We start from the raw sequence: 20,188 nt of genomic DNA on the forward strand, positions 1-20,188 counted from the left end.
CAGATCATTGCAGAATTTTTCCGTATAATCAAAGAAATAATTCATGTAATGTCACACCATACTATAGGTGGAACATTTTTCCCTTTTTTAGGGAAATGACATCCTAAAAAAATACTTTCACACTTTATTTATTCATAAAATACTTTGGAATGCAGTACACAAAGACAAATGTTTGGTAACAGCACAACATAGGAATTATACCATTGTTTATATAAAAGCTATTTAAAATACAGTAAAAATACAAAGTCAGTCTTGAAAAGAACATGTTGGAAATGCTTGAGTCATGTTTTGATGTTTTCTTCATTTTCAAGAGTGGAATGTGAGGAATGTGTCAGACACTGAGGTAAAAACAATAAAAGCACATTTGAAGGAAAGGTTTACACAAGGTGCTTGCATAACCGTTGTACCAGTCTGTCTGATGAACTTAGTCTTCTTTCTTTGGGCTGCGCTGCCTCTGATAGTACATGACTGTGAGCAGCACCCACATGTTCAACAAGGTCATCACGATGAAACGCACCAACACTGTGACAAAAGTGAATGAAAATAGAAATCAACATTGACTCCAAAGCTAGAGGTAAAAATCTCAGTCGGTTTTAGGGGATAACTTACCCAGCATGTCGCCAGTTGTGACTGCAGATGTGTAAATCCGAGCTGAAATGTAAAGAAATTGTAAGCGTACACGTTGCAACAATAGTAATGACTTAAACCAAACAAAAATTTAAAAAAATTATAATAAAAAAGCAAACTACCTGTGCATGTGTAGACAGCCAAAGCCCAGGTGAGAGCGCTGACCTGTCCTGCATCTTTCGACTTCCACAGACATTGTAGTTGTGCAAATTTGCTGGCTGCACTGATCAAAGTGCACAAACTCTGCATGGACAAAACAAATCAACACCTTTGGTCAATTTAAAAGTGTATTGACCCAGTAATTTACATCATGCAATACTTCTGACCATGGCGGTGTCTATTATCAACTTGTCCACAGTTAGCAAACGCCATCCTCCAACAAACCTAAGCACACATGGTTAGGGAATGTAAAATATCGACAGTTTCAGTCATGCAGCTCTGAAGTGAAGGATACAGAAATGTGTAGACGAGGCTCTGACGAAGACAGCCACTGTACTGGAGTATCAGCAGCAGGAGCATCACATCTGGAAACAAAAAAAGTAGCCCTGTTTAATATGGTAAAATGCCTCGCCACTGCATTGAGTAACAACATTGTAACTTACATATAGCTATGATAAAGAACAGACAATATGTGTGTGTCTTAAATTTACAGTACATGGAAGAAGTAGTTGAGTTTATCATGGTTCATATTTATTGAAACTTGATTTACGTCATTTTATGTGAAGTATTCTGGTAAATGGTTGGACAATACTTCATTGTTTGTGTTGGACCAAGTCGGTGCCAGGCGACTTACTGCAACTGCTCAGACCACAGCTGCAGAACCCAATATATCCAGATCTATTCATTAAAAAGAAGAGGAAAATATCAACGGAAACGCAACTTACCTTGAGCGATGAGAATGGGATATTCCAGATATGTTGGAAGAGGATAGTCATAGTAGTTTTGATATGTTACAAACACAATGTATCTGTGAAGAAGAACAGTTAATCCACGTTATTGACATTGAGCTGTGGGACAGTATTTAAAAGTAAAGCAAAGCTGAGCACAAGGCACTTTCTGACAATGAATGACGGGCAACATGTTCCAGCTGCAGACAGATGTTTGGGATGTGTATGGCCAGCATTATTTCATACAAGTAATATTGGTCGTTGATCTCAACCGCCATCACAGCCTTACTGGTGTCTGAGATTTTACAAAAAGCAGTTCAGATGACACATGAGATGACCATGGTACTCTCTGTTTCCCAGTGCTGACTGTGCATGCAAAAAGTCTTCAATCTGTTGCTCACCAGCGCATCCGGAGGAGTCTGTCAAGGATGCACCAAAAGGGAAATAGGACACAGGAATAATCTTGAACATTAGACTGCTTGATGTGTGATTTCTTTTTTCAAATCTGGCTGTTCATTGAAACTAATACTAGAGCTGGTGTTGTATGAAGGCAAACAGTGAATCTTTCTCTCAGGGTTTGTTTACACATCAACACCTGATCCGCTCTGAGGCCAGAATCAACCGCCCCCATTGGTCCGTTTGCTTGTCTTTTTTTGGTAAACTTTATTCGTAAATAGGCTTGAAAGCTGTGAGGGCTGCAAAGAGTTAGGAAACCAGAAGAACAGGAAGCAGCATCACATTCATATGCACACGTTGTCTGGTTGCACCGGGGCGCGAGCACAGTTCATTGAGTTAAGGTTATAATCTTCCAATAGGTTTAACAGTCTTAAAAAAAGTGAAAGTGGACTACTACTCTTACCCGACAAGTTCAAGAAGCAGACTGTTTAGACTGACTCCCGCTGAGGTCTTGGCTCGCATCAAAACAAAAATCTGCGGAAACTTGAGCACCATGCACGCAAATAAAGTACTGAAGTTTGCCACGTGCAACAAAGTGTCCGACGACATCTTTTCAAAGGTTGGTAATACTTAGGGAGGCTATCATGTGTAAAAAAAATGTAGCTATGCTGCCGCCAGCGTCAAGTTACATCAACTACAAAGCAGTCACAGCTGTTTCCGGCTGAGACCTTCACAATAAAATAAGAACCAGCCGTAGTTTAACCTATGGAAGGAAATCTGTTTGAAGTCATTTATAAACCGTGTGGGGCAAGTTTTAAAATTGTAACATATTCTATATTAGTAGTTACAGTTTTAATAATGCAATATGTTTGTATCGCATAGGCCGATTAGGGTAGCTGCTGTTTTAAAAATGTAGCAAGCAGACAAAGATTTCCTTTTCCTTTGCTTTTCCTCTCATTCTCTGTGTTGTTGTGTTGTATGTGTGTTGACATTAACGACACAAAACTGCAGATCTTATTCACCAATTTCCAACATGGTGTGGTGCTGGATTTTATTTTCAGTAGGCCTAAGCAATATATTCCTTGAAAAAAGTAATATATTTTTGTTACTCGTTACTTTTGTAATACATTACCCCCAACGATGTACTTATAAAGGCCTACTTTTTTGCCCGGAAGGCCTATATGATGCTTTCTTCCGTTTACATGCAAAGATTGCCTGCTGTTCTGGGCAACAATTGTCAAAATCTAAAGCCACTCAGATCCAGTAAGCAACGTGGGAAAAAAGAAGAAATATGTTTATTGTTACTCAGCCTTTTGTCCTGCAAACAGTAAAAGTTTAAGCTTGAATGCAGCTTTACAAATAATGGGCAGTTACATTCCAACATTAAAACATTGACTAACATAACATAACATAACATAACATAACATAACATAACATAACATAACATAACATAACATAACAAAATGGCTTGATTCCTAAGGTAGTAGATTCTACCTTAATGCACATGAGCTAAGCACAAATGTCCCAAAAATGAATAGGTATGAATGTTTGCCCATGAGTAGGAAGTGAAATCAGAGCAGCGGTGAAACTTAAAGCCAGATGAATCAACTCGAGCCTCATGTGCACAGCGGCACACCATGTTTGCGCCTTTGGTGTCTGCTGGACAAGAACAAGAGTCTCTCCATTTGCACCAGTTCCTTTCCCATTGGAGTGTTCAATCTGCTGCCGATCATTTGGTTGTTGGTGTTGGGAAGGTGATCTGAGAAGAAGGGCACACAGCTGGGCAAAGGCTTCTCCGTCTTTGGCTCCCCCTAAAACACACAAAAAACTGAGCCAATAATGCAAAGCCAATAATGAGAGGTGTTTTTTTGAATTGGCAGGCTAATTGAAATGATTTTGTATATTCTAATGTATAGCCAATGGGTTTCAAAAAGTTTATACAGTAGCCTAGGCTAAATATATAGTCTTACCATTTGATCAAAGTTCTTGAGAAAGTCCCAGTTGTCCTCCCTGTAGATTAAAGGAAAGAATGAAGGAAATCAATCGTCTAAATAACGTTGTCCTGAATGCCCTGGCCTGAACCACAAGCACACTTTATGAAAGTAGGCTGTAATCCTCACCACTCTTTGACTCCTCTGCGTTCACTCCACACCAGCTCTCTCCAGATCTGGTCCTGTTTCACCGGGTCCTCCTGCCTCGTGCCCTGAGAAGCAGAGTCACCCTGGGCATACAGACTGCGGCCCGCTGATGGCTCGCTGCTTTTGGGTCGGACCACTGTGGTTCTCGGCTGTAACCTGTATCCGGCAGACGACACACGCCTCATGTTGGTTATCTCCAGAAGCAGAAACCTTATGGATGGAGAAAAAAAGTCAAAATCTCTGACACAACGAGCGCGAGGGAAATCACTGCCACCAACGAGCTAGTTTGTTTTAGTTTTTGTTACCCAGGCAACCATGTCTGCCTCAAATTGGAAAAAAATACAAGTTTAATGGTAGAAAAAATATAAACCGGTCATTGAATTATTTAATACATTTTCTAGATGTTGTAGTGTTCAGGAAATAAAGTTCATTAAATAATTTAAGATTGCATTTACTTTGAAAAATGGAAACGCTAACGGGATTTTATTCTGAAGCTGCTTAAACCGGATGTAGTTTAGGGATTTCCCTGTACTCTTGCATTGACGTACACTATTCTTTCTTTTACTGTGCAGTTATTTTGTCCATAAATGATATAAAAGGGACACCACATATAAGGTAACGTATGGCTAATGTGATTTACTGAATGTGTTGTTTTTTTTAGCTGAAGAATGTGTTCTTAGCGCAAGTGGTTTGCAGAATCTTTTTTATCACTAACATTGCCTCCCCAGTAAATGCTATAATAAGTAAATAAACCGTCAACAGAACCTCTTGAAGTGTGCTAAGAAGCATCAGTCTATTTATAAAGTTGCTAAAGATGATCATTTCTCTCTTCGTGGTGCAGAAATGTTGAGTAATTAAAGCATTACTCTGCAATTTGACATTATGCTAGCTAGCCAAGTTGACAGTCCTGTCAAAAGAGTAAGTGGAGAGACTATCATCTCAGCACATTCAGGGAAAATGCTTTTCCTCTGATTTGCTGCGAGAAATGATTATGCATAAACAGTCAATGTAATAAATGTCATATAATCATTATAAAGGGAAGTTGTTTCACATTATTTACTATGCAAGGCAATACTCTATCATATATATATTTTTAAATGTATATAAATGCTTTTGGGCCAGTATGAAAGTGAACGGTAAAACATTATGTCATCACTTCTTTTCTAACATTATTATTCAAAATGCCACATGCATTTGTCTGCTAAAACATCGAGTATAGATAATTGTTTACATTAAATGTGTTAATTGTGTTAAAGAACCAAAGCCCTGGAAGACATTGTAGGAACTGTTATTTCCATCTTTCAAATGTGACATCTTTATAAAGACAGCAAAAGGGAGCCAGCAGGTTTACTCTGTGCAGTTATCAGTGACGGTGAGGTTAGAATGTAGAGCTGTGACATAGTCAGCAGCAGTAAAACCTGATTCAGTGGGAGAGCTGTCCGGGCCAATGGATCTGTCTCCTGTTGAAAGGTGCAGACTCCACAGCTCTCTCACACTCTCACTACCCCTGACTGTTTGTCTGCACTGTCACCCCAAAGCCACATTCTTTGAATAGTAGCCCTTATGTTCAGCGCCACTAAAGGCACCTGGGTCAGCCATGCACCAACAAACTATCTGAGGAAAGTGAGAAGCAACAACAGTGCAGGTTGTAAATAACAGCCACTGACGGAGGGATAATATGAAAAAAGACAGTCTCTTTCTTCAGGGAACATGACTATTTTTTCTTTTTTACACACATGCCAGAAAATGGATCACCTCATCTTAGATCCAGAAAGACCTGACTGTGAGTTTTGGGTGAAATAGTTTGTACTAGGTGTGGCCTTTTAGATCTGTGCTTCTCGTCTGACCTTTCCCCATCATCACATTGCGAAAATGTTTACTCCTGTCGCAGCTGTGGAAAGTAGTTATTATTTACTTTTTTTTTTACTCAAAGGCGTGTTATCTTCCTGTGAAGTTATTAATAAAGTCAGAGCCAGTGCAAAGTATTTTGGTTTAACAAGAGCGAGCCCTCGGTATATAGCCCAGATTAGACCTACTTATGTTCTCAGAATAGGATTCTAATATTGTTGCAGTCATAGGCCCAGAGGGGGAGATGACTAAGGAGGATGTTTCAGAGCCTGTGGAGGGGGACACTGCCCTGAGCAGTCGTGTGGGACTGTCCCATCAGCGCCCAGTTATCTACCCTGTGGCCTCTGCTCCTATCCCCAGTGACTGTGGTAAGTCGTCCGGCATTTAATGCAATTCCCATCAACTGGATAGAGGATTTATTTATTATCAGTGATTATCACAAGCTATTAAACACACAGTTAATCTTCATTAACTTAAGAAGTTTTTCTTATTTGCATGCTTTATTACCATGTTATACTCTGTATGTTCAAATTATTACAACTTTCCTACAAACTTCAAACTGCTTCACTACCGGAAGCCGTTTCAACACTTACTGTACATCATTATCCCAACTGGTAATAAAATGTCTTTCAAAATCCGCTTGTGCCTCCTCTCCTCCTGCAGAGTTCTCCTTCTTTGACCCAAGTGAGCCGCAATGTAAGGATGTCCTGGAGGATCCCAGCACCACCGTCCCGGAGCTGTTCGCTGTGCTCCGACAGTGGGTGCCCCAGGTCCAAAAGAACATCGATGTCATCGGCAATGAGGTAACCAGCATCCCGTTACTGTCTTTAACTGATAAAGAGAGAGCTACTGTACTGAAATGATAAAGCATTGTATTTATTACGCTTTTTCCACTGAAAGGTAACTTACTATGGCTCCAAACATATCTTTTTTACGCACAGATCTTAAAGAGAGGCTGCGGGGTGAACGATCGGGACGGCCTGACAGATATGAGCCTCCTTCACTACTGCTGCAAAGCCGGGGCTCCAGGCATCGGTTTGTTTCAACAGGCATATAACTTTACGGCTTGTTTTGTTCCACTACCTGTTCCGCGTATCTCTTTTTTCAACAACCTTACAAGCAGAAAGCCTCAAGTCCTCACCTTACATACCAAGTGTGTTTTTTTAGGTGATGCAGACAGGGCGGCTGGTTTCGCCCGGCAGCTCCTGGCCATGGGCGCGGACCCCAATCTCCGCTCCCGGTGGACAAACATGAAGGCTCTGCACTACGCGGCCTACTTTGACGTGCCGCAGCTCATTCGCGTGGTGCTGCAGGCCGCTATGCCGGGAGGTAAATCACTGACAGGCTTTTCCATCACGAGAAGTATGTACAGCAAGTGCGTCTGTTGATTGCACTCCCTCGCGTTTTCCCAATGCATGTTTCAATTTGAATCGTTTCGTCGTCAGTGTCCATAGTTGTTTACGCTGTTCCAAACTCTCGCAAAGTTGTATAACGTGATAACCCTCTCTGCTGTCTGTTCTTGTAGAGGTGGATGCCACTTGCAGTGACTTTGACTTTGGCACGGCCTTGCATATCGCCTCCTCCAATCTGTGCGCCTCGGCTGTCAAGTGTCTGCTGGAGTTGGGAGCAAACCCCGCGTTCAGAGTACGTTCCTCACTCGTGGATACATTAGCCGAGGCTCACAGCAGCCGATGATAATGAGAGGATCAAAGCTCAGGCGTTCCATAAATGCTGCTCTTCGGATTTGCAACCTGTTACATCGCATTGTCTTGTGACATTTTCCACATTATGTTAAGATTGTATCGTACACTAATTTCCCACTGGAGGTCACCAAAGCTCCATTCATGCTCAGACCACAATTCTGTGAGCTTAGTATGGAGGCTCTTGAAACTCATAAACTTATTACAATTTATCAATTTTATTTTGAATATTCTGATTACTTTGGTTGTGTTTTTGTTATTTTCCTAAATGTTAACAGGATCACAATGATACAGCCAAAACATAAGCACAGTTGGCAATGCATTTTTTTCTAATTTCGCCCCTGAATCGATCCCGTTGCCTCAAAACATCTCCTACGCCGCTGTGGCAAATAATAAATGAATCAGTGTCGGCATAAAAAGCCAGCACTGTCACGTCATATAATTTCCCAACAGTGGCTTTTATTTCAGCGCAGTGTTGAACATCTGATTTGCGATGATGTGCGAATGAAAAAGCGCTGACAGCGAGAGACAAGCTCCTTTCTGATGTGTATCAAAGAGCTCCGGTGCCATCGCTGAAGGGGATGGTGAATGGGAGCGACCCAATTACGCCGCGGCTGCTGCACAACGGAGCCAAACGAGCCCCCGCCGTCTGTCACGCCCCCCCCCCCCCCCCCCCCCACACTCCACACACACACACACACACACACACACACACACACACACACACACACACACACGCACACACACACACACAGACACACACACACTGGCGTCTCCTCCCACCTCCACTCTGGCAAACGCTCGGCTCCGCAGCAAGGCACTTTCTTTCAGGCGCGCCACTAATCTTCACTGTCGCTGATCAGCTGCTTTCATAAACACTGTTGGCAGGCGGAGGCTGTGATTCTTTGCTCTGTGTGGAATTGTTGCAAGTTCTCGTAGGCCCGCCGTCTTTAGTGGGAAAAGTAGAAATATTAAAGTTCTGTTCTCTGATATAAGGACTTGATGTGAACATTGCACAGAGTTCTAGCTTGTTATAAAAAAACACAAATCAGATGTTATGCTAAACTATCTTAACTATCTTAACCTCAAATCATTATGCATTTTTTTTATTCTACACAGGCCAATTCCTTTGCTCTCAATCATAGTGCATTGTCCTGTTTAAGTTTGTGAAATTAAGGAAAATAGTTTGAACATTTACAGTATCAGACTTCAACGTCCTAACAGCTTGTTATATACCCAATGTGTCAATCCCCTCACTGGTCTTCGTTTCTGCTTATTCCACAGAATGAGAAAGGCCAGTGTCCGGCTGATGTGGTGCCTGATCCTCTGGACATGCCTTTGGAGATGGCGGATGCAGCAGTCGTGGCCAAGGAGCTGTGCACTTTGCTGAGAGAAGCACTGCCTCGGCCCACCTCCCCTACGCCCCTTTCTCTGCAGCATAACAGCCCCCCAGCTCTGTCCGAAAAGGCCCGTGTTCAGCTGTCCAACATGGGTCTGCGACTGGGCGACCGTGTGATGATTGCAGGGCAGAAGGTTAGTGTGGGGATTTGAGTTTAGGACCTATTTTAAGGACATGTTAGGAAATGATTCAGAGTCATAATCATCAACGTCCAGCGGATGCATTGGTCCAGTGTGAGCACAACGATACAGGAGTTTGGACAAAATAATGACAGGATTGTTCGAATTAAGTCCAATCACCTCCACTTCATGTATGAAATATTTTAAATGGTCAAAGCTTTGGCTAATTTTCTACACAATTATTTCAATCCGGAACTGAGAAAAATACTTTCCAGTTGCTAAGCAACACCATTTTGGCATATTTCCAGTATTTTGGGTTTGTCTGACAGTTCACTCTGCCATATCAACATTGATCTGTCCACTTTTATTCAAACCTTGGTCGAGGTTTTTTGTACTATTACTTTTGTGGACATTCTTTTAGCGACACTTTTTAGATTTTGTTCATTCAAAACACAAAGCTAAATATGGTGATGTGTTTGTCAATGATAAACATACTTCACAAAATTCACTCACAGTCCTGAAACAGCAGAGAAACCGCTGTGTCAGGGCTGTGGTGAATTGGTGACAAGAGAGAGAGCTATGGGACTGAGAGGTTAGGGTTGTGACCTTTCTGTGTAGAGTTTGTATGTACTCCTTGTGTCTGCATAGGTTTCCTCCGACTGCAGCAGCTTTGGTCTAACCATTCTTCTGATCTACGCAACCTTATTGTACAATTGTATATTGACAATAAAAGCACTTTACCTTTACTACTTTTTCAAAAAATTGATTTCATACATTTGATAGTTTTGTCAATTTCATTTGAATGACGAAATGAAAAAGAATAATAAGTTGACGAAATGTACACTGATATGACAATGGCTCTGCAGGCTTTGAATATTGTGTCATTACCAAATACAAGTAGTACTTTGACACTGTTGCTGTATCAGATCAGGATCTATTTTGGTCATACTTGTTGGTAGTTGCTAATTAAATGCAGCTTTGATGTGTGCACAGGTGGGTACTCTGCGTTTCTGTGGCAGCACAGACTTCTCCACAGGCCTGTGGGCCGGGGTGGAGCTGGACAAACCCGACGGCAAGAACGACGGGTCTGTGGCAGGAGTCCAGTACTTCACCTGTCGATTTAGATATGGTCCGTCCTGACATTTCGGCTCCTCTGTACTTTGTAACTCTAGTCATGTGTAATGCAACTAAACATATGCTCAATGTTTTGTACGAAACAGGAATATTTGCACCTCTATCTAAAATAACGAAACCCTTGGAGAGACTCAAACCGGGCACTATGAGGACATCCACACCAGTTCGTCCCCCGCGCAAAATAGACCTATCCCGAGTGACTCCCAAGATTAACACAGGTAAAACACAAGAGAACTTAAAGACGCGCCATCAGCCTGGAATGATAAACCGTGACCCAAATAAGAACTGAATTTGTTACAATGTAAAATATCATGTTTTCCTCCAACTCCAGAGAACCACTGATTTAAAAAAAAATGGTTTCTTACTCCCAAAGAACACAGTGATATTTTTTAATCATGTCCATGAAAGTCAATTAAATACTGGGCCTTGAAAAGTAGATTCCGTGTTGGCTGTAGCAAAAAGACACATTTGTAAGTATTTGCTGTGGCTGAATCTAAAGTGTGATATGGATAGACATTTGCAGCCATTTAGAGAGCAGTTAGGCTGAACACGACTGTAAAGGAAGCCCAGTGAGTGGCTCGCAACGCGCTGTGATTGATAGTCCAATTAAAGCAGGTTTAATAACTGGGCCATTGACGAGCTGAGGAAGCTGGCCACTATTCATCACTGAACGTGGGTGTGCTGTAAGGACCGAGTGTGTTTTAACCACCCACCAGGCGAACGCACATGCCACCTTCGCTTGTGTTTGGCTGCTCCCCACTCTTTAGCAGCGCACTTATTTCCAGCCCAGACCAGTCTTTCGGGAGCATGTATAGATTGGGTGGGTCATTGTGTAAGTCTTGTCCCACTAACAGGGTAGACAGAGGCAGATGAAAGCCAGACTGGCCCCCATTAAGGCATGTCAACTGTGAGCACAGACCTCAAAGACCGGCAGCATCACAGACGAGGCTCATTGCTCCTCGCTTTGATTCCTCGGCGCATTCTGCCGCGGTCTGCCACATGAACACGGGGAAGCTGGGAGGTCAATGGATGATAATGGTGATATTACTTAACAGGACAATCATCCGGAAAGAGATACTCTGAGCTTATAACTTACCATCGTCTGAACGTTTTTTTTGGTTGTAAAACAATTTGATTAATTAGCGAGAGATAGACTTTTTTAACTTTTTCATGATAAATATAAAAAGAAAATCTATACATCTTTGTTTTTCCTCTCAGCATGATTATCCTTAGCATTGTGAAAACCGAGGGATCTTGACGGATTATTTTGCATCTTCAAACGATACAAGCCATAAGTATTGAAAGAGGGAGTTAACAAGTGCAATTATCTACCTTTTTTCCCGCACCGACGCGCTTTTTACGCCATGTTGTGTGTTTGTTCCGGTTCCTTTGAAGTTTTCTTTGTTCTTTTGTATCCGCGGCTGCCACTGGGGCTTCAGTCTGAACACAGCGCCTTGTCTCGGCATATGTGTTTTATTGTGCAGTGAAATAGACAGTACAGTCGAGAAGAAAGGTCTTTCGTTAATTCTTTATTCTTTGCTTCCCAACAGTCCCCGTCCTGTCTTTTGTTTCGCAATGATTATATTTGTGTCACGCTTTATCTTTAATTAGTGGGGTTTGTTTTCTCCGATTTCATTATATATTTTTTTTTTGTGCGCGTTCAAACTCTGAACAAAAGGAGTTTCTAATTGTTCTTTTTGCGCGATCTTCTGTGCAAGGATAAACTATTTTAAACATGTAAAAGTTCCAAAGCGGTGCAGCCTTAACATCCAAGTCCAGAGGGAAGAAAGGGAGGACTACTCTTTGGTAAATCACTTGCAGATTCCTGAGCTTTTTCGGAGGTGTACATTTTGATGTTTGAGCATAAACCTGGTGCTGATCAGAATCCGATTACCTCTCATCTTTCCTCCATCTCACAGATCCTTGGCAAGGATTTAATCACTTAAAGTTCCTCCCTTAATCATCGCGTGGCCTGTGAAGGTCTGTGGAAGTCAAAACACTAATCAAGCCTGCTGTCCAAATGGCTTTTTGAGAGTGAAATTGGGCATCTTCAGTGCTGCTGAATATATTATCGAGACTTTTTTGTTTTGTTTGAATATTTTACTATATAAGTGTTGTGCAGAGAAAGCAGTTGAAATTAGCCTATTGTTATGAGCTTCTGTAATGGTCAAATGAGAAATAAACCTCGCCTTATACTCTTTATCACCTCTACAGGATTATTGTCCCATTCTCTGTCCTCCTCGTCTTCCTCTCTGGACTCTTCTCGCCCGCGGCCCGCCCGACCGCGCCCCCCTCCCCGGCAGCGTCCTACGGCCCGCCGCCGCAGAGAGCGTCCTGCAGTCAGTCCCAGGACCACCCCATCTCCAGTCTCACGTATGTCTTCTACGACTTCAGGTAATTAGTGCTGCGCTCCTCCATACTTTCTCTGAAATGGTGCAATATGTTCAATGCTGTGTTTTAAGGCGTTCGCAGCCGTACTCCTTCGGCCAACAGTCCGGTGTGCGAGGGCTCGGAGGTGCGCCTGGGCGACCGCGTGCTGGTGGTGGGACAGAGGACAGGGGTGGTGCAGTACTACGGGGAAACCAGCTTTGCGCCTGGTCAGTCTAATGAAAGCTGGATTAAATGTCATCATTATATGTAAATATTTCTACTGTTGTCACATTTCAAGACATGATTTTCAAATACAAGTACAGCACAAAGTTATGACATAAAATAAAACCCAGCTAAAACCCCCCAAAAAGAAGCAAAGCCCTTAAAGAAAATATTTATCTGGGACTTTTTCTTATCCGTTATGTCTGAATGCACATGAACCTCTTTTATTGCACCCAGCAAAAATATAGCAAGGATTCACTTTCAAGTTGCCTTTGATATTTTTAAATCAGAGCCAGCTGAGCTGTGTTATCTAAGCCCCAGTGCATTGAGGGCTGCGCCTCTTCACCAAAAGCAACTCTGCTTTCTTCCCGAAACATCACAGTTTTCCCTTTGGCTTTTTGTCTCGACATGTGAATGTGGCACATGTAAGCGAGTACTGTTAGTCCAGACAGTTGAACTTTCAATAACGTTTATATTTACTCATATGGAGCCTTTGTAAACATTGTATCCTGTCCTTGCAGGCCTTTGGTTGGGCATTGAATTGGACAAACCAAGTGGGAAGAATGATGGATCAGTTGGAGGAGTGAGATACTTCAGGTGTCCGCCAAAACATGGGGTTTTTGCACCTCCATCTCGGGTTCAAAGGTACATGCTTCCAAAGGGACTTGACTGATATTCTTATATGCACATGTTAGCTGTGTGGCTACAGTAAGTAGTGCTTCTTTGGTCCTTTGGTTGTTTTACTATATCAGTACATCAGTTGGAGATACTGCTCTTCTGTCATTGTTGTGATTATCGTACATGAATCTAGCACTTCATTTTACCATTCATTATTGGTGGGGATTGTTCTGTGAAATGTATGAAAATATGGTGCAGTGGCCAAGCTACAGTTTGACAGGTTTCTTTGCTCCACAGATCAAATCTCATCTGCGGCTGAAGTGTTGGGATGATGAGTGCATGTGATGTAAAGATGTCTCTCAGTGTCAGATTTTGATTACAGAAATAACCTGAGCCGAGTAATGACCAGTTACATGAGCAGTTTACCTCGCTCCTTCTCACACTGCCTTGTCTACGGCTCAGTGCTGCACTGATAATTATAATCAGCCTCCTGGCTTCACTCTACACAGAAAAAAGTCAGATTCAGTTTTTTCATACTTTTTTTAAGCATTAAACTTTCATTGCTGATGCAATAAAATGTTATAATTATTCCTTGTTAATTTATTTTTTGTTCACATACAACATATTATACACCAAAGTGTTTTATTTAAAGAAGACCTTATTCTGTGACCAGAAAAGAGTACAGCAGCAGTGATCTAGTTCTTGATGAGCAGTTTTTTATTTACCAACATGCACTTACCAGAGGTTGCCAAACACTCCGAAATATCTAAGTCTTACGAAGACTTAGACATGAATGATGTGTCTACAATGTGTGTGGAAGAGCTGCTTTAACCACCACACAGCTAAGTTTAATTGTATTTATCCATCTGCCCGCCGCCTTTGGCCACCTGTGCTCATTTGTAAACAAGGAGTTTCCACCATCTCTTCATTATTCCTGCAGTGACTGGGTTTGTGTTGAACACACTGTTCATGTCCTCCCTGAGACTGAGCTGTTTTTCTGAAGCCAGCCCTTGTGCTGTCCTGCCATCCCTTATTCATGTCATTTTCTGCTTGTCTTCCTCTGCCTAATTAACCCAGGGGCACACCGTGTGCTCAGACAGACTCTAATGGACAATTTCACATTCTCTCCATCAGCCACCTTGTTCCCCTCGCTTTGTTCTGCCTGCGCCACCTATCACTAGCCATTTTACAAAATCAACTGCTTTTCTTTGGTTCTGCACAAACAAACATTTATAAGAGGCCAAACTTTTCCCTTTTGGTTTTTGCCTCTTGCCTTATGACATTTGCTTTCTCCAATGTTTGTACCGCTGTGTGAGATGTCATGTACTCACATTTTTAAAATGAAACACATCTGTAATTAGGACTTGTGTTCTGCAGGCTCTGTAGTTCCATTGGGTTGTTTTCATCATTGTTAAATTACTGAGTTTTATTGTTGCTTTAGTGTCATGATCCAAATGTGTACTGTACTGTTTTCCAGGATTCATGGGTCTGTAGACTGTCTGTCAGAACTGTCTTCAGCGCGTCTCTCTCATTCATTCAGTGGTGAGTTTGTTTTCGTTGTTCAGAGCATTCTTACAGTCTCTGATGTCCTTTGTGGTGCCTGACCTGTGTGATGGTGCACAGGTACAATGCGGCGCAGTTTCAGCACGTCCACGGCCTTGGCTGTTCCCAAGGACTCCAGCAGAAGGAGCAGTGCAGTGAGCAGGTGTGTTTCTCTGCTGTAAAGAGCCTTCCAGCTTCACTCTAATCCCTCAGCAGTGGCACGATCAATACTGATAAGAAGCTGCGCTATTAGTCAGCAGAAGGTTCCTTTTTCAATGGCCACTGCATGATTGTGGTTATAATGAGAGAGAACAGGGACTTGCAGATCAATCCCTCAAACACCAGGCTCCCATGAATCTCTCACTTACTTGTAATGCATCCTCCTGTGCATTCATTCTCTAAACTTTCCTCTGCATTTCTGACAACACTAACAGAAGCCGCTCTGCGCCTCACCGCCGCCGTTGGAGCGCGCTCAGCGGAGGCAGTGGTGGAGTTTCTGCTGCGGAGGTGGCTCGTCTCCGTGTGGGCATGCAGGTGCTGCTGAGCAGTGCCAATGAGATGGCCTTTATCCGATACCTGGGCACCGCAGACTTTGCCCCTGGGCTTTGGCTGGGATTGGAGCTCCGCAGTGCAAAAGGCAAGAACGACGGCTCCGTGGGCGGCCGCCGCTACTTTTCCTGTCGCCCTGGGTACGGTGTGCTGGTCCGCCCCAGCAGGGTGACCTACAGAGGCATCAATGGCTCACTCCTGGTCACAGAGAGCAGCTGAGGACTGGGGCCATTCATCTGCTGTACTCAAAACACACGAGACAAGACTTTGCTATTCATCACTAATAAATATAGGGGCTTTCCCATAGAAATAGTTTTACTAAAGTTTGCAAGGTTCAGCCGTCTTTCTTAATTGACAAACTGACAAATACAGAACTAGTACCCAGACCAACTGTGAATGGATATTTGTGGCTCGAGCCCAGTGACCATTGTAAACATCCTCTGTAGCTGCCGCCAGCAGAAGCATGTTCTACCACAGAGACCAGATACACACAAAGCTTTGATGCACTGCTGGAAAGTTTTTAGCAAAACATCAGTTTGCCCATAGCTTTTGGTAAAGCTGCAACGCTTTGTAGAGTTCACTTTTAATCATGATTTCAAAACAACTTTGTCTGGTCTATTGACCAATGCAGCCTGTACAACTGCATGAGGCGTGTTTAGTCAGAACATGCAAATGAAAACACGAGCACTTTATTGAATTTCTCATTAGAATTTGTCTTGGTGATGAGAAGAGTCTAAATCTGCACTACCTAATTTGTATTTTATGTATTGAGATTTCCAAAGATCGATCCTGTGAGAAACAGATTTTGCCAGATTTTATCCATTTTGATTGAAATGCATCTAAAGCACAAGTAACTTTATATATTCATGTGCATATTTATACTTCTATTGACCAAACGCACTTTGAAACAACTGAAAACAAAATTTCTCAGTCAATTCCCATTGAGAACACAGGGTTTAGAAACGCGACGTAAATTTTGTGTGTTTATGCAGATTTTCTTTGCCATAATTAACCTGCACCAGCTAATTGAGTACTGCTATGATGTTTATTTTTGTTCGACTGCTTGGATTACACTTCCTTGATGTTTGTCTTTGTACTGTGTTGCACTAAACTGCTCGGATCCGGACTTTTCTTAAGGACAAGAATGCAAAAAAACAGGATTATAATTCAGACGTGCGATTTTCCTGTTGACTGGTGTGAGAAGTTTATGGTGCTACTTCACTTGAACAATGTTTCACGTACTGTCACACCAAACTGCTTTTCATAATCCGATCATTGTAGACACTTGGGCCACATTTCCAAAACATTTGACACGGCCTAATTGTATTCAGCTCTCAATTAAAGCGTCCTGACAGAGGAAATATGCAATTATCTGCAAGTTCCAAAGAGAGTGTGGCATCTGATTAGAGCGGGCATGTTGTACAAAAGATTGATTGTGTGCGTGTATGTGTGTGTGTATGTGTGTGTGTGTGTGTCACAGATCAGCTATTCAGTAAATCGCTCGTGTAGCCTCCAATTAGAGTGCATGGGCCACAGCAGCATCGCCAATAGACTCCTGTCATTGATGTGTCTGGCAGGTCCCCAGTGTGAGCGAGAGGAAGAGCTCTGGGCAGTGTGAAGTCGAAAGATCTGTGAACGAAAGAGCGGAAAAATCTTTTAAAATGTTCAGACAGGACAGTAAAGAGTTCTTATCAACCTGCATCTTCTTTGAAAATCAAGTCCTTTTTGCGTCAAGGCCTCCTGTGATAATTTTTGTCTTTGAACACGGTCTTAAAGGTAATAATTGTTAGACTTTTGAATGAGTTTTTGTGCAAAGCTTCCACTCGTCCTCGTTCATACCAAAGGTTTTCAAAAAGAAGTTATGGGCTGCTTAGAATTGACAATGTTTTCCCTCTCATCATCAAGAGGCCGTTTCAGCCCTGGGGCTCCAACTGAGCTTAAAAGCCCTGCACCTTATGTTTTTGTTTGCGAACCGGAAAGTGGGAGCACATACATTTTGAATTGTTAGTCCAAACTCATGCGGAACTGTCGGAGGAGTTTATGAGCGCGTTTCACTTTCTGAAAGCAGTAATGTCACAACAACAACTCGTCTAACGCAGGTCTTTTTTTTCACAAATGAAGGAGAAAACTAATTTCCTTCCTCTGCAGTATAAAACAAATCAGGGATAGAGCCTTTATTTTAATCGGCATGTTTCATTCTTGGTTCACCTTGAAATGTTTCAGCTGAATCCATGTTGAAGGTGGGAGTTGCGCATTACGCAAAAAAAGAAAGGAAAGAAATCCAATAATAGCCTAATTTTAGCCTAAGCAGAAAAATACATTTTAGAAAATGGATTCCTCTTTGGGCTGGACAGCATGATAATAAAAATCAAATCGTGATCTGACCCCTGTGAAGAGGATCTGCTTTTTTGGAGCGATTGTCATATCGTGATTCATTGCTTTTATTGTAGCTCCAACAAAGACACTTTCCCCACTCACTCCTCGTACTGGTCTCGCCAAGGTCTGAGTGAGTGACAGGTGAATTAAATTAGGTGTTTCTTTTTAAAAAGCCGAAGAAAGTTTTTCGTTACCTCTTAAAGACCATGCGACGACACAATGGGGATCATTAATCAAGACAGGTGCGAAATAGCGAGTGCAAGGTGAAAAATATGAATAAAGTATGCTATTTTGTGGGCATGCAACTAGTTTACCATTTGAACTTACCTGCATTATGGCAATGAATCTGATGTGAGAATGCTGTGCCAGTAGAAAATACACAAATGACTCAGTTGCCATTTTTGCACGCACGACTGGTTTTGCACATGAGCAAACGCTTGGTAAATGATCCCTTAAAAGGTACACTGCGTAACATTTCGGACTACACCGTTTCTGGCAAAACAAAACATGCTCCTAATAAGCAGCTCGACACAGAAAATGCTATTTAATCAAAGAATGAATTTGGATGAGAAACTAACCTGTTTAAATCTCAAATTCTACTGACTTTAGTCACATCTCCATGGAGACGAGCTGGAGACGTACCCCCTCTCGGTAAAGTTTACAGTCATATCTTAGGAGAAGTGAGCGTCATAAATGTTTGTATGTACATTTATGAGGTATTTTTCAATGATGAAAATATCTGTCATAAAATTATTGCTTGTATTTCCATTTTATTTATTGGGTAAAATTCTACGCGGTGTGGCTTTAAGTGCACAGAAAAATGTGATTTGCACTAGTCTCCAGGCTGGGTTTAAGGGGAGGAGAGCCACGTTTACCCAAAGCAAATTTCAAACTGGGCTGGCACTGGGAGTTTCAGTACAGAATACTACTTTTTGAAAACCTTTGCTACAATATACAAATTAATTCTAACAGTCTAATACTATATTTTTTTTTGCACTTTCCTGTTTGTGTGATATGGATTTACTTTAAATAAACGTTTCACCTTTATCTCACTCTTTCTCTTCTTTTCACAGAAGTAAGTGTTGTTTGCTTGACTTTGACAGTTCATAAAATACATGGGTTTTTCTCCCGGGACCAAAAGCGAATGACATTTTGAGAACAGTTACATGTTTGCTCACTTACCATTTGATTCCACTGGGGCTCGTCTCAGCCGGAGCTTAAGAAAAGCCTGTTGCTGCAGCGGGATTGCTCCTTAATGTCAGCCTGAATATACAAAGTCAAATTCGAGCGAGGAGAACGTTACTGAATAACTACATGCTTGTTTGAGATTTCAATAAGGACATTCATTTGTGTAGTATAATATAGTATAATGATTAAAACTGAATAATTTGCACTTCGTCTATATCATGTTATCTCCCCTTAGGGAAGTTTGAGTTCTGCCTTCGGGCCTTTGTTGCTGGGAAACCTTGCCAGAAGGAGAAGTCGACCTGGCTGAGGATGAAATTACACACTTGACTGAACATAAATGTCAAATATACATTAAGCTTTATGCTAATACAAATCCACCCATGCTTTAAGAATCAAACAGAAAAGTAATCATCCCCGACCTCGTTTGACCCGTGTCTGCTCCATCCCTCTGTATTACCTTGGCTACTTTTGTTCCTGCTTGAGTGTAATTTTGCTGTTTGGCTCTCAGCAAGAAAAGAAAGATGAATGTAGAAGCTAAATCAGAGGCGAGATGCACCACGGCGTGTTAAGTGCTCAGATGCAGAATCAGCACTTTGTAGTCAATGCCGAGCTGGTCCCCGGTGGGAGACCAATGATCTTTTCTGAGGCAAAATAAGTATGCTGCTTTGGCTTTTTCGACATGGAGAAATGCTGTACACGGGCACAGTGCGGTTATATCTCCAGCACTGGCAGCTGAATATGTGGACATCTTTACAGCCCTGGGATAATCCTGCTGGGGTTTCTCTTCACCCTTTCTGAGCTTATAAGCAATAATGCCCAGCTCACTGTCCATAATCCTGCTGATTGTGAGAGTTGTTTAGCACTGCTGTAGTTAAAAGTTTGACACATTTTAATGATTTCTTCTCTAAAGATGCGCAAACCCTTAGTTCCACCTTGAACTAGGAGGATCTGTGCCTTCAGCTTCTCTCTTGACTTGATGCAAGAAAACATTTTCGAGACAGAAAACATCATTAAAAGTTGAGCAAATGAACAGTAAGTTATTGAGGTCACAGTAGATATTGTACAATACGATTGG

At 42.0% G+C, this 20,188-nt stretch overlaps 3 protein-coding genes across 3 annotated transcripts; 1 reads left to right on the plus strand and 2 right to left on the minus strand.

Annotated features, from left to right (window-relative positions):
• Positions 1-140: 140 nt before the first annotated feature.
• Positions 141-2,574, minus strand: slc66a3 (solute carrier family 66 member 3). The gene is made up of 7 exons (XM_079574027.1): positions 2,374-2,574; positions 1,512-1,594; positions 1,082-1,151; positions 954-1,011; positions 750-870; positions 610-651; positions 141-522 (listed from the first exon to the last, which is right to left on the minus strand). The coding sequence occupies exons 1-7, from the start codon at positions 2,517-2,519 to the stop codon at positions 425-427; spliced, it is 618 nt and encodes a 205-aa protein (XP_079430153.1). The 5' UTR covers positions 2,520-2,574; the 3' UTR covers positions 141-424.
• Positions 2,575-3,443: 869 nt separating this feature from the next.
• On the minus strand, positions 3,444-4,416 carry cimip5 (ciliary microtubule inner protein 5). Its single transcript, XM_079574060.1, has 3 exons — positions 4,031-4,416; positions 3,881-3,920; positions 3,444-3,721 (listed from the first exon to the last, which is right to left on the minus strand). Exons 1-3 carry the CDS (start codon positions 4,231-4,233, stop codon positions 3,527-3,529), a joined length of 438 nt encoding a protein of 145 aa, XP_079430186.1. The 5' UTR covers positions 4,234-4,416; the 3' UTR covers positions 3,444-3,526.
• A 144-nt stretch (positions 4,417-4,560) lies between these two features.
• LOC306975483 (CAP-Gly domain-containing linker protein 4) lies at positions 4,561-16,389 on the plus strand. The gene is made up of 15 exons (XM_079573033.1): positions 4,561-4,663; positions 6,121-6,264; positions 6,560-6,699; positions 6,838-6,931; positions 7,064-7,225; positions 7,422-7,540; positions 8,881-9,129; positions 10,108-10,243; positions 10,335-10,466; positions 12,463-12,642; positions 12,711-12,845; positions 13,362-13,485; positions 14,936-15,000; positions 15,082-15,163; positions 15,435-16,389. Exons 2-15 carry the CDS (start codon positions 6,141-6,143, stop codon positions 15,766-15,768), a joined length of 2,076 nt encoding a protein of 691 aa, XP_079429159.1. The 5' UTR covers positions 4,561-4,663; positions 6,121-6,140; the 3' UTR covers positions 15,769-16,389.
• Positions 16,390-20,188: the final 3,799 nt, after the last annotated feature.

Source organism: Gobius niger (assembly GCF_951799975.1).
Source record: "Gobius niger genome assembly, chromosome: 16".
Taxonomy (NCBI): Eukaryota; Metazoa; Chordata; class Actinopteri; order Gobiiformes; family Gobiidae; genus Gobius; species Gobius niger.

Bases quoted from the DNA above. Each gene is read 5' to 3' on its own strand.
- slc66a3 (XM_079574027.1), bottom strand. From the start codon at position 2,519: ATGTCGTCGGACACTTTGTTGCACGTGGCAAACTTCAGTACTTTATTT. The intron at 1,152-1,511 runs GTAAGTTGCGTT...TTTTGTTTCCAG, and splicing joins TCCCATTCTCATCGCTCAAG to ATGTGATGCTCCTGCTGCTG. The intron at 1,012-1,081 runs GTATCCTTCACT...ATGTGTGCTTAG, and splicing joins AGCCTCGTCTACACATTTCT to GTTTGTTGGAGGATGGCGTT.
- cimip5 (XM_079574060.1), bottom strand. From the start codon at position 4,233: ATGAGGCGTGTGTCGTCTGCCGGATACAGGTTACAGCCGAGAACCACA. The intron at 3,921-4,030 runs GTGAGGATTACA...TTTAATCTACAG, and splicing joins CGCAGAGGAGTCAAAGAGTG to GGAGGACAACTGGGACTTTC. The intron at 3,722-3,880 runs GTAAGACTATAT...TGTGTGTTTTAG, and splicing joins TCAAGAACTTTGATCAAATG to GGGGAGCCAAAGACGGAGAA.
- LOC306975483 (XM_079573033.1), top strand. From the start codon at position 6,141: ATGACTAAGGAGGATGTTTCAGAGCCTGTGGAGGGGGACACTGCCCTG. The intron at 7,541-8,880 runs GTACGTTCCTCA...CTTATTCCACAG, and splicing joins GAGCAAACCCCGCGTTCAGA to AATGAGAAAGGCCAGTGTCC. The intron at 9,130-10,107 runs GTTAGTGTGGGG...ATGTGTGCACAG, and splicing joins TGATGATTGCAGGGCAGAAG to GTGGGTACTCTGCGTTTCTG.